The sequence below is a fragment of the Crinia signifera genome, chromosome 8, assembly GCF_055691185.1.
Source record: "Crinia signifera chromosome 8, ASM5569118v1, whole genome shotgun sequence".
NCBI lineage: Eukaryota > Metazoa > Chordata > Amphibia > Anura > Myobatrachidae > Crinia > Crinia signifera.
Window position 1 is genome coordinate 23697595 of NC_139224.1, and position 12174 is coordinate 23709768.

Here is a 12174-nt window from a genome sequence, read left to right on the forward strand (position 1 = left end):
GAGGGATTCTGATTAAACCATCTGTGCTAAAGCCTGGATATCACTAAAACCTGCACTGTTGGTGTGCCTTGAGGACCGTGGTTGGGAATGCCTGCAATAGAGGATAAGTAAAGGGTATATAACCATAGCTGCATAAATAGACAACACTAAATACATTGTAGCACATCAATGAATAAAACCACACACACACATTATTGCTCTTACTGTATCTATAAACCATTTTATTTTGGTAAATGTGAGTTTGCAGATGCCGATCAGTCTCCTGTGGGCAGCGATGTGAGATGCTGCAGGAGCAATGTGACAGGAGGCACTGCTAATATGATGCCAGGGCAGCGAGATACAGTAACATGAGAGACATCACTGAGGCACTGCTGAGGTGCTGCTGGGGCAGTGAGGTGAGAGGCACCGCTGAGATGTATCATGGGCGATGCTGGGATGCTGCAGTCAGATGATGCTGCTTGGTGGAGTCTTGCTTGGAGAAGCAGACGCTCTGATGTTGACCCTTCGCTGATGTATCTGGCAGATGGACGAGCCGCAGGTGGACGCAGGAGTGTCTTACATTCATCCTTAAAACATGCCGGCTGGTATTTGATCCCCGTACCTGTGCAGGAACTTGTAGCCGCAGTAGATGCTCAGGCAAATAAATATAATGTAGACTGCCCCGGAAATCAGGAGCCACTTCAGCAATCCATACACAAAGTTCTGGACAATTCCACGTGTCTGGCGCTGTTCCTTGGGGCGTACCTCATGCTGTTCTTGGAGGCGCCCGTGATGATGCTCCTGATAACGCCCATGATGTCTCTCTGGATGGCGCCCATGGTGATGTTCATGGTGGCGCACATAATGCCGAATCTGATGGCGCCCATGGTGATGTTCCTGGTGGCGCACATAATGCCGAATCTGATGGCCTCCATGATGAAGTCCCTGATGTTCATGAGTCTTCTCATTAAGTGGTTCCACGGCGGCTTCGTCCGTTGGGTCTTGTGTCCGTCCTGCTGGGAGAGGCCTGGCATAGAGCTCCCCAGGTACCAGGAGGAATATCAATATAATAATAATGCAGGAACTCATGGTCCTGGAATAAATCGCGGTTCAACTGAACAATAAGTAACAGAGAACGAAAAGCTGCTGAACTAACCGAAGGTTAAGTGAGCAATGACTGGCAGTGGAACACTCACAGGGTTCCATGGTTCCAATGATTGTGATGTCACTATGATGTCACAATCACCTTATTATGATGTCACAATCACCTTACACACTGTGTAGCTGTGCCAGAGAGCTATCCCTGACTGACTGCCTGGAGTCTGTAGGCCAGTATAGCCCCTTTATAAAGGAGACACATGCAGAGAACCTAGTTATTAATACATGCTTATTTATCAGCATTCTACAGATTTATGTAACATTTATTTGGGAAGATTGAGCAGATTATAATTAACGTGTTCACAGACTGTGTGAAAGGAAATGGATACTAGGCATGGGCGGAGCTCAGCAAAGCAGGGGGACACTGCCGGGCTCCCTCCATGCTGTCTGTGGCCAGAATAACAATGGGGTGTGTAGAGCTGCAGCTCCAGGCCTCCACACAAAAACAGGTCCATCATTATTACAGCATGATATCACCAGCTGGTCACATGGTCGGCCATAAATCATTAACAAATAATAGAGGGCCTTATTCGAGTTCACTCTTTCTGACAAAATCCTTCTTAGATGGACAAAACCATGGCCCTTATTCTGGTTGGTGCGGTAATATCCGCGTGCGTTCGTGCCGCCGATGTTTTGTGTCTGCGCATGTGCAGAGGCGTCTCTGCGCATGTGCGAGCGGGGCGTACGGCCAAATCCTGCATGAAATGTGAACACTCCGACCAGGGGGTGGAGAGGGGTGTGAAGGGCTATTTGGGCTCATTACCATATGCGTACGCCCCGCGTTTCATGGGCGTTCCCATGCAAACGCTGGGCGTACGTATGGTAATGCGGCCGTGACGCACGTGTAGGGGGCGGACATATGACATCGCCGGATGTCAGCTGCCCGCCCAGATCCCTGCTTTTGCACGGAGAAATGTCCGTGTGGTCTGAGGTTGCGGGAGCTGGTGGAGCACTCGGTCCTGCATTCGATGGTCTGCCACCATCGAATGATGGGGGAGGTTCCCTTAGATGGAGGAGGCGTATTCCATGAAAAATACACGTGCGGTCCATTCGGACAGCTTCATACCGCGTACGGACGGAGTTGGCGATCCGTATGGAAGGCGGGGTTTCGCACGCACGGTCCTGGCCGCATATTCGGATCCGGCCGCACCGATCAGAATAAGGGCCCATGTGCACTGCAGGAGGGCAGATGTAAAATGTGCAGAGAGAATTAGATTTTGGTGAGTTATTTTGTTTCTGTGCAGGGAAAATAATGACTGCTTTATTTTTACACTGCAATCTAGATCTCACTTTGAAGTAAAACCCCACCCAATCTAATTCTCTCTGCACAAGTAACATCTGCCCCACCTGCAGTGCACATGGTTTTGTCCATCTAAGAAAGAATTTGTCAGAAAGAGTGAACTAGAATAAGGCCCAGAATTACATTCCTTTTTTTTATTTACAATTTCCTTTATTGAAGCTTCTACAATTGATATCACGAATATAAAGTCACAATCTAAGTAATCACCAGATGGAACCAAGATATCAACAAAGTTCCACATTGACAACAGTCAATAAATTCTGTACAAAAAAAATATAGTAAAGTTATAAATCCACAAAATGACAGGATCACAGCGTCCCACACACGTTAGATAATTAGGGCGACATTGGGGGTTATAGTGTATGGGTTCTACATGGCATTGGCCTCACTGTCTCCACTTCTCCTAAAAGGCCCTTGAACATGTTCCGCTCCAGGCCCGTGAGGCCCTTAATCCGGCCTTACCTGTATATCATATTATCTACTTTATCATCCCGATACTGTCTTCTGCCAGTGGCTAGGTGCTGACATTTCACCTACGCTTGCCATAAAATACATTGACTGCAAGTTGCTGCATTATTTAATGTTAGAACTGGTTTAGATGGGAAACAGCGCCCAATACCCTATGGGCTATTTCACACGCTCCGGCTCCTGCCGGACGGTGAAACGGCCAAATGCTGTGCCGCACACAGTAGTTAATAATGGCCACGGCCTGGCCGCCCGGTTGCAGCCGAATCCCACCACTGGAAGGGACGGCTGCTGGGCTGTGGCCATCCCTACCATTGAAAACTTCTGAGTGCGGCACGGCTTCTTGGCCGTGCGGGGTTTCGCTGCCTGGCAGGAGCCGGAGCGTGTGAATTAGCCCTATCTCTAGTGTGATGTCCTAGTACAGAATGAGTAATATAATACTGGAGATTGGGTACTGAGCGCTGTTTCCCATCATTCGATGGTCGCCGATTATTGAATGATGTGGAACGTGCACGCTTATCGAAGTGACTCTCAGGTGATGTCAGCTACCCACCCCTGGCACCCACGTCACGGCCCAATTACCATGGGAATGCCCAGCATTAACATGGGAACGCGACGTTTCCATGGACACGACTACCCGCCTTTCCACGCCCCCCCTGCCACAGCCTTGGGTGTGTGCACCCAGCGAACAAGCTATTCGCACATGTGCAGAAATGCGGCTGCGCATACGCCAAACATCGGCCCCCCGTGCAAACAAACGCTGGCTGAGTACAGATCAGAATAAGGTCCTTAGTGTGCAGGTAAGCACCAAATCTCCTTTATTAATGTTATCAGCTAACGCAAGTCCAATGAGACTCATCTCCCAGCAGCGCGGTTTCTGAAACTCCTTTTCTATGGCTGTGGATCATTAGGTTGACAGTCAAAATGTCGACCACTATTGGTCACGGAGCAGAAGGTCAACACATAATCATAATTTTTTTAATGGAAAAGGGTCGACATGCGTTTTTTATGATTTCACTGTCGACCTAGACACTGTCCGGCTACGAGCTGATGCACACAGGACCGCGCATCAGATCAGATGTCTGATTTCATCGAATTTCTTTGCCCGATCCACCGGACTCGGGTGAAATCAGGCTCAAATCGCATAGTGTGTGGGGGCCTTAAGTAGTAAAGTAGCCAGTGATAGCATACAGTATTGTGCATGGTGAAAATGTTAGCCATTGTGCATGTGCGTAGCGGCTGATTTGCAATGTTGCTCGTACAAAGGAATCATTTGCAAAATAAGTGACAGGTTCCAAGTATTTGGGGGGCAGTGTAGCAGGGGGTGGTTAGGCGAATCTGTGCATTTCAGTACCATTGGAACACAGTTTCACGGGTGTGCCTAGATGAGCCGTTGCGATCTTCCTGCCAGTATGAGAGTTACCCACATGTCAGATTCACTCAGAATTGCTGCCCGGTTCTGCATTGATGTTAGCGATGTTTGCTCTCTGGTACATACAGTAGTCAGGCGGTTATATGAAGGCACCAGTGGGTTATTAGTTGAGAGCCATACGAGTGATCGCACCTGTATTAGCGGCTGCATCTGACGCAGCCCCAGTTTCTGTAATGTAATATTTACCACCGAATTTTTCTTCTGCTTTTCGCCTATAAAGGTATTTAGGCCTGATTTAGACGCAATGCCCGTCACTACTGCGTCTTTGTGCTATGCAAATGTCACAGATGCGGGGGATTGTACCGAGACTCCCACCACCTGGTTTCTCAGGATCATCGCTTGCACGTGAAGACGCAGCATCGATGAACATTGGTCCCAGTCGTGGAGCAACTGAGTCTGCCGCAAGATGTCAGGAACAGAACCACGGTGTAAAATGTCTCTAGGAGTGAAGCGCCTCTAAAGCGGTTGTGACATGTCTGCGTTTCAGTTGCCACCCCTGCCATGTCCGACAAACTGCCACTGCTTGTCAATAACTCTGCGTCAAAATACTTACTATGACTCCCATTGCGTTACCATGGCAGCACATTCAAAGTGAGACTCTGCCACAAGCGCGGTAACATTATCCAACTGCAGAAACGTTATCTTTGCCTCCAGGCCCTTTGGTTCCTGTAGTTTTCATGTTTCCCACTTCCTCATTATTTATTACACATCTATACAGTGTGCGCAAATGCACATAAATGCTTTTTCTACACATATCTCATTAGCATCGATCCTAAAAATCTTCCAACCTTTGGGCCTAATTCATGTTTGTATGCAGTCAATGATGTTCATGCAATGGAGTGATTATCTGCAGGCTGCCACTGTCCACCGGCTGCTACCTGCTACCAGAGACTCTGGCCTCCGTCAATAACTAAATTGTGTCCTGTCATATAGTTCGAAGCATCTGATGCCAAAAACACCACAGCGGCCTGCAGATCCGTCACTTCGGCCAACCTTCCAGCGGGAATTTCCGATAACCACCGCGTCACCAGCGGCTTTAATGCTTCTGAATGGATGAGTGGGGTATCTACAATCCCCCTGCAAAATAAAATATTAGCAATTAAAATGTGGAAATATTTGCACATATATTAACTAACAGGGACGTAAAGTGAATTGGACCACAGTGCATGTAACGTCAAATACGCAGGGAAAGACTGTGGAAAAGTCCAGGCAAATTTTATTACCTCACACTACAGGGAGGCCTAACAAGACATTTTCTCAAAGACAATACACTATAACCACAGAGAGAAACGACATCTGTAACAACTTAAGAGACAGCGCCACCTCCTGCCCTCCAATAGAACTTCTCAAGAAACGCTGAGTCTGTAAGATGTTTCAAATCCCCCCCCCCCCGCCAAAAAAAGAGTGAGTCTTATCCAGTAGTTACGATACTTGCAGCAATCTTTACAATGTTTTTGTGCACTAAAGTGGAAATATTTCTGCCCTACACACCATTGATTGTAATCATAATGTCATTTGTTTCCTCAACACTTGACGTCCTTCTACAGTTCCAAAGATGTTCTACACATACTGCTAAGAGAGCTTTGAGGCGTCGTTATTGCCAATTGAAGAGTAGGGAGCTTAAATCCAGCCATGTACAATAAATTTGGCCAAATGACTAAAAAACAGCAGAGTTCCCCTGTCCCAAAGCAACAGAAACATTGTGTTTAATCAAGTTCCAGCCTCGTCACGGCCACAGGGAGTCACATCACGTCAGTAAGCCCCCAACCCCTGCAGACTTGACAACCTCAATTAAAACAATGATTTCCCATTAAAATGTACAAATGAGAACTGGACACAATAAACTCAAAAAACACTTCAATTTCTTCCGGCTTGCCTGAACGTTACTGACAGTGATTGTCGATATTGCTCGTCCCAATCATATGTGTGTTATGTGCAATGTGTAATTTCTTTAGCCCCAGAACAAATACATTTACATAACTCTGCTGACGAAGAAATTACATTTAACTTCTTCTACATGACAGTAACTAAAATCTGAACTGCCAATTGTAGTTCATTAGTGTGGCAAGGACGCCTTCCAAATGTTAATAAAAATTCCAACATGCTGATAAATTAGCGCTTCTAAGGAGTATGTGACACCCTGCTTAACGTATTCAACCTCAATTATAATTCCCTTCAGCGCCCTGTTATCTGGAACCTTCGCTGGCAATCAGAGGTGCTGTTTTTCAGCGGCCAATTTTCTAGATAATGCAGCTTATCAACACAGTGGGTAAACTTGCCAATGAAATCAGGCAGCATTGAACCACACACGCGTTAATTGCAATGGTTTTTTTATGCATATTTACAGCCTGTCATTTCAAAGAAATCAGTGGTCCATTGAGGGACCCAGTTATCTGAGAGAAGTGACGCCTGCAAATGAAAATTAGCAAACAAACCGGTGACAAATATGAAATGAACAAATATATTAAGAAAAGGGGGACAGAACGAGAGGGAAAAAAAAAAACATCTTTTTTTTTTCTTCCAGGTCGTCGTTTTCATTTTCATTAAAACGACTGCCACGCAACGGTGCTCCTAAATGGGGCAGAGATGCAATTCTGTTCTGGGTTTGTGGCAGCTGGCGAAATTCACCTTGAAAATACAATCCGGTTTACAGGGAGAATCGGTGTACTGTCCTTAAAGGTTATGGCTGGGTATTCTCTCCCTTCCGTGGATTTTAATGCAATTTAATTATGGAAGGAACATGGCATATGTAAAAGTGTTTTATTTATGTGCGTTGGGTTTACAGCATCCATCCTCTGCTGAAACCAAGGAAAGGGAATAATTATCTTTTTATTTAAAAAAAAAAAAAAAAATATTTAAAAAAAAAGATAAATAATTTTTGTTAACTGTAAATGTAAGTCAACACTTTCCTGTTGTGTGGCATTTGCACAGCAGCCCTGCACATGCATATAATCGCCATAGGCGTGCGCAGAGCCGCACCATCGGTCCCCAGAGCGAATACGCCGGGGACCGATCCAACGTGAATCACCCCCATAATACACAAAACAGTAAGGACAAAGCAGAGTAGCACCAGACGGCTGGTGATAGGCACCGGTGTACCAGAAAAACGCAATGAAAGCAATTTGACTCAAACTGCCTACCAGACAGAAGACTTCATGGCAACGCCATCTTCAGATGACATTCTCCAATACAATCCTATGGGTTTCTATTGCGGCTCACTGCTTTTGTTAAACTTTAGATGCTTGGATTGGCCATAGAGAGGCTTTTGTTAATATTTAGAGGCTTATATTGGCCATAGAGAGGTCACCTATATCAGATGCCTTCAAATGGACAAGGAGGAGGTGACATCACTAAAATACTCTGTGCTGCTGAAAACATCCTATTTATCTGCATTACTAGGGGCACCAAGATGTGGTGCTTGGGATGGGGGTAGTTTCAAAGTGCCGAACCTTTGCGTAGACAGAGGGCCACAATGGGGATGAGCCCATGCCCAAACACACTTGGTAATGAAACGCCCTTGTTCTGGGCCCCATGGCCTGTGTACAGCTGCAGATTAGAATCCCTCCAGCTTCTTTCTGATTGTCTGTGTGTCTGTGGCATCAGAAGAACCAGCTAAATATAACTTGTAAATGCGTCCAGGCCTCTCCTTCAAATGTAGGCCCAGCTCTCTGGGGCCCACAGCAACTGCTTCTGAGAGATGGAGAGTCCACAAAGCACTTGGAAGGCATAGCAACAACTAATACAGCAATTCTGACTTAAGTAATCAGACTCTTAATGATATATATATTGTGCAGGGGCTTGGCACTCCCAGTAACTGCAAATAGCTTGCGTACGGTGCCTTCACAATGAAGTAGTATAGTTCAAGAAGGTGCGGCACTCGCACGGCGAAAACAGGACAAATGGAATACATTTGAAACGTTGATCAGCAAACTTGTTTACCGAGTGATTATTTGATTGCTGTTTTCGCCGTGCGAGTGCCGCACCTTCTTGCACTATATATATATATATATATATATATATATATTATAAAGTTGGTCCTTGATCTAGGTCATCATGCATGTGATCAGGACTAGGAGGGGCAATTATGAGTGTGGAAGGGAGGGGACAGGGTATTTTAATAAAGTGGAAAAGCGGTATGACTGGTGAAGTTTGCCAGCAGAAGAATTATAGCAAGAAAGGGGATGGAAACAGGGGTTGAAGAGGGGGGGGGGGGGGGGGTAAATTCAAAGTGGACGGCTAAGGAGTAAGCCTGAAGATACAATATTAGAGAAAGACAGATAGATACTTCAGACATCAGGCGTATAATATATAAATACTGTCCGTCCATGGGATCTTTAAGAAAGCTTTGATCTAGAGTAGGAAGGATTGTTAAAGTGTGTACTTGGCAGATCACAGGCTCACAAAAGTCCTTTCAGGGATGGGCACAGTACACTTTGCAGCTGATGTATATTTAGATGGACGATATGCGAATGCAGAATTAAGCAGAGGCGCCAACTGCAGGCATTGCAAGTTCTGTGTCCTAAGATGCAGCAACTGATCATCTCTGAGACCTTCGGCGACATGAGAAACTCCTAAGTTACTAAGACTGCCCCTTGCGGTTTCAGAGCCAATGCCAAGAAGTCTATGTTCCAAGACGCACTCCCAGGAAACCGAGGCCGCAGTGCCCCCTGATCCGCAGGTTGCAGCTCAGGGGGCACTGCATTCAGCAATGCTAGACCCACTCTGCGTATGCACTTAAGGGGTCTAGCCAGTGGCGCATGCAGGGGGGGTTTCTGAGTACCCAGAAACAAAACCCCCCAGGATTCTAAGGGCACTAGTCTGAAATCTGAGGGTCCCCTCTTTCCATGGGTACAAGAATAAAAAAAATCGGCCCATGGGAACCGGAGATATCTGACTTCAAAGCAGTGGTCCCCATCCAAGCCTGTTAATTGCTATTCTTAGTCAGATATTTTAGGTTCTGTCCGATTTAGAGTTGTTCTGAGGGTCAATTCCAAAAACTGGGACTCTTCCCCTTTGACGGACACTAGAAGCTTGTCTCTAGTGATCCCAGAATCAGTGATATCAGCTTTCCAGCAGCTGGTTACTGCTCCAGCTCCACACACCTGGTATGTAGTTTTATATATTCGTTGGCAGATTGCTCTGCCTCCTGAACTCTGATCCCCTAGTCCCCAGTACCATTTGGTAGGTGGGATTCTCTAGAAATCTATTTCTGGGAACTGGAGATATCTGCAGTCAAGCAAGCTGTCCTCCCACCAGAAAATTATGAATAATAAGCCCACTCCACTATACACCCCTCCTCTGCGTATTAAACATCCTCTACCACCCTGGAAGTTATGTATCAGGGCCCCTTCATTCAGCCCAATGCCCCCTTCTCCCACCTCATCTCCCACCATCTGTGCAGTAAAGGTAAAATTTGTTAGATTGCAGTGCTCAGCGCCTGTCTCCATACACTGTTTAGTGTAAGGCTTACAGTCTGCCTTGTCCCCTTGCAGCCAACGCAGCTAGGCGTCACCCTGAGTGACAGCTCGCTTAAGCGAATAGCAGGGCAGAGACCCCTGACCCTGCTGGCAGCGTTCCCTTTCCTGTGAGGAAGTCCCCGCGTAGTGTGTGCCTCAGAGCGTATGTGACTCCGTCCATGCTGTTTGTAGCTCCACGTGCACCGGAGCGCATAGGAACAAGTCCCCGCTGTAATCCCGTTACCAGCGTGACCTTTTGCACAGGGAGATCAGTCATCATTGGCAGCAGCGAGACTGGGAGAGATACCGCAGCGTAAACCAGCAAACTGTCATTGACCCTGCACGCGCCAAAACGCTACAGCTAAGTAACAACCAGAGACTGTCGTTCCCAATGTACCAGTTTGTATTACCGCTTGAAGTTAACTACTAAAGTACTGTTGTAACCTACAAGCCTGCCACTTGAATAAACCCTTCATTTGGTTATATCTTCTAAGTGTGAGGTCTGACAACCACACTGCACGTACTTATAGACACTCTGCCAATAGGTTATGGGCCCAGCACGTCACGTGCGCGAAGATTAACCCCCTGAAGACAAAGTGCTAGCGCAGTACATAAAAGAACACAAAGGAATTATTTCAAAATTGCCATTTGTGGGAGAGTTAACGAGAATGCACAGTACAGGGCATAGCATGAACTTTCCAAAGCTCAAAGGCTCAGAGAATTATACTACATGGAAGTTCGCTATGGAAATGCAGCTTAAGAGGGAGAAGCTATGGAAAGTCACAATAGCCCCAGGAGATAGTCCAAACCCAGAAGAGGTAGACAAGGCCATTGGCACAATAGGCCTGGCTGTGGAGCAGCATGTTTATTCTACTATCTGTGGGAAGGAGTCCGCTAAGGACATGTGGACAACTCTACAAGGTGCTTATGAGAATAAAGGCTTAATGAGAAGGATAAGTCTGAGACGCACACTGTATGGAACAAAGCTGAATGCATGCAAGGACATGAACGATTATATTGATAAGATACTATCGATAGCTCAGCAATTGGCATGTGTAGGAGCAAAAGTGGATGAGGAAGAAGTGGCGATGGTAATGCTGCAGAACTTGACAGAAGAATTTGACTTCCTAGTTGTCGCACTAGAGTCAAATGAAACCAAGCTTACAACTGAAGTTGTGAGAGCCAAACTACTACAGTTCCAAGAGAGAATCCACAAGGATGCCATAGCTGAGGGTTCTGCCTTAGTAGCAAAGGGTGCGAAACCCAAGAAATGCACATTCAAATGTTATGTGTGCCACAAAGTAGGGCACAAGGCTTCAGAATGCAGGCTGAAGAACACTAGTGGCATGCACAAGCGGCATGATAAGAAGAACGAGTCAGCACTGAATGTAACAGACAAGCCAAGGAGGGATCTCTGGTACATGGACTCGGGAGCCTCTAGACACTTCAGCTGCAACAAGGAGTGGTTCAATTCTTTAACACAGTGTAACCCCACAACAGTTACCGGGATTGGTGAAAAGGTCCTTACTGCTTCAAATGTTGGGACAATCACAGTGAGACTAAGAATTGAGGGACAGACAGTAGTCACAGATATCCAAGACGTCCTGTATGTACCAGAATTGGGAAGTAACCTCATCGCTATCAGCGTACTCGAGGCAAAAGGCTACAGAGTCCAGTTTGCAAAGGGCAAGTGTATGGTGCATAATGAAAGAGGGACTGTAATTGCCTCAGCAACCCGATGCAACCAACTATACGTCCTGGACACAGAGGAATGTGTAGCTTTGGCAGCCTCTGCTGAAAATGAGTCGATGGAACTCTGGCACAGACGTTTGGGACACTTAGGATATGATAATGTCCAGAAATTAGCTGATGGAATGGCAACAGGAATCACAGTGAAGGACACCGGAAGACCTGTGTGCGAGAGTTGCATAAAAGGCAAGCAGACCCGCAACCCATTTCCCAAGTCAGCAGGCAGAGCAGAAACACAATTAGCTCTGGTGCACACAGATGTGTGCGGACCAATGGAAGAGGAGTCAACCAGTGGTTACAAATACTTCATGACTCTCATCGATGACGCCACAAGAATGACACACGTATACTTCATAAGGAAGAAAAGTGAGGTGGTCAAGAAAATTGTGGAGTACAAGAACCTAGTGGAAACTCAGACGGGCCTAAAGCTAAAGGTCCTGAGGTCCGACAATGGGGGAGAGTACGAAAATGAAGTTCTAACCGACTTTCTCAGAAAACATGGCATAAAGCATCAGCTGACGATGGCCTACACGCCTGAACAGAATGGCGTAAGTGAAAGGGCGAACCGAACAATCGTTGAAAGAGCACGAGCGATGGTGAACGATGCTGGCCTGGAGAAGAGTTTTTGGGCAGAA

The 12174-nt window shown here is 46.4% G+C and overlaps 1 protein-coding gene across 2 annotated transcripts in view; it reads right to left on the reverse strand.

Annotated features, from left to right (window-relative positions):
• Window positions 1-1188: 1188 nt before the first annotated feature.
• The window catches only part of LOC146025869 (uncharacterized), a 62482-nt gene continuing 51496 nt past the window's right edge, over window positions 1189-12174 (reverse strand). For both annotated transcript variants that reach the window (XM_083155995.1, XM_083155994.1), the window contains exon 12: window positions 1189-5411. In XM_083155995.1, the coding sequence (XP_083012121.1) occupies window positions 5216-5411 (196 nt within the window). In that variant the 3' untranslated portion in view covers window positions 1189-5215. The remainder of the gene's footprint in view (window positions 5412-12174) is intronic.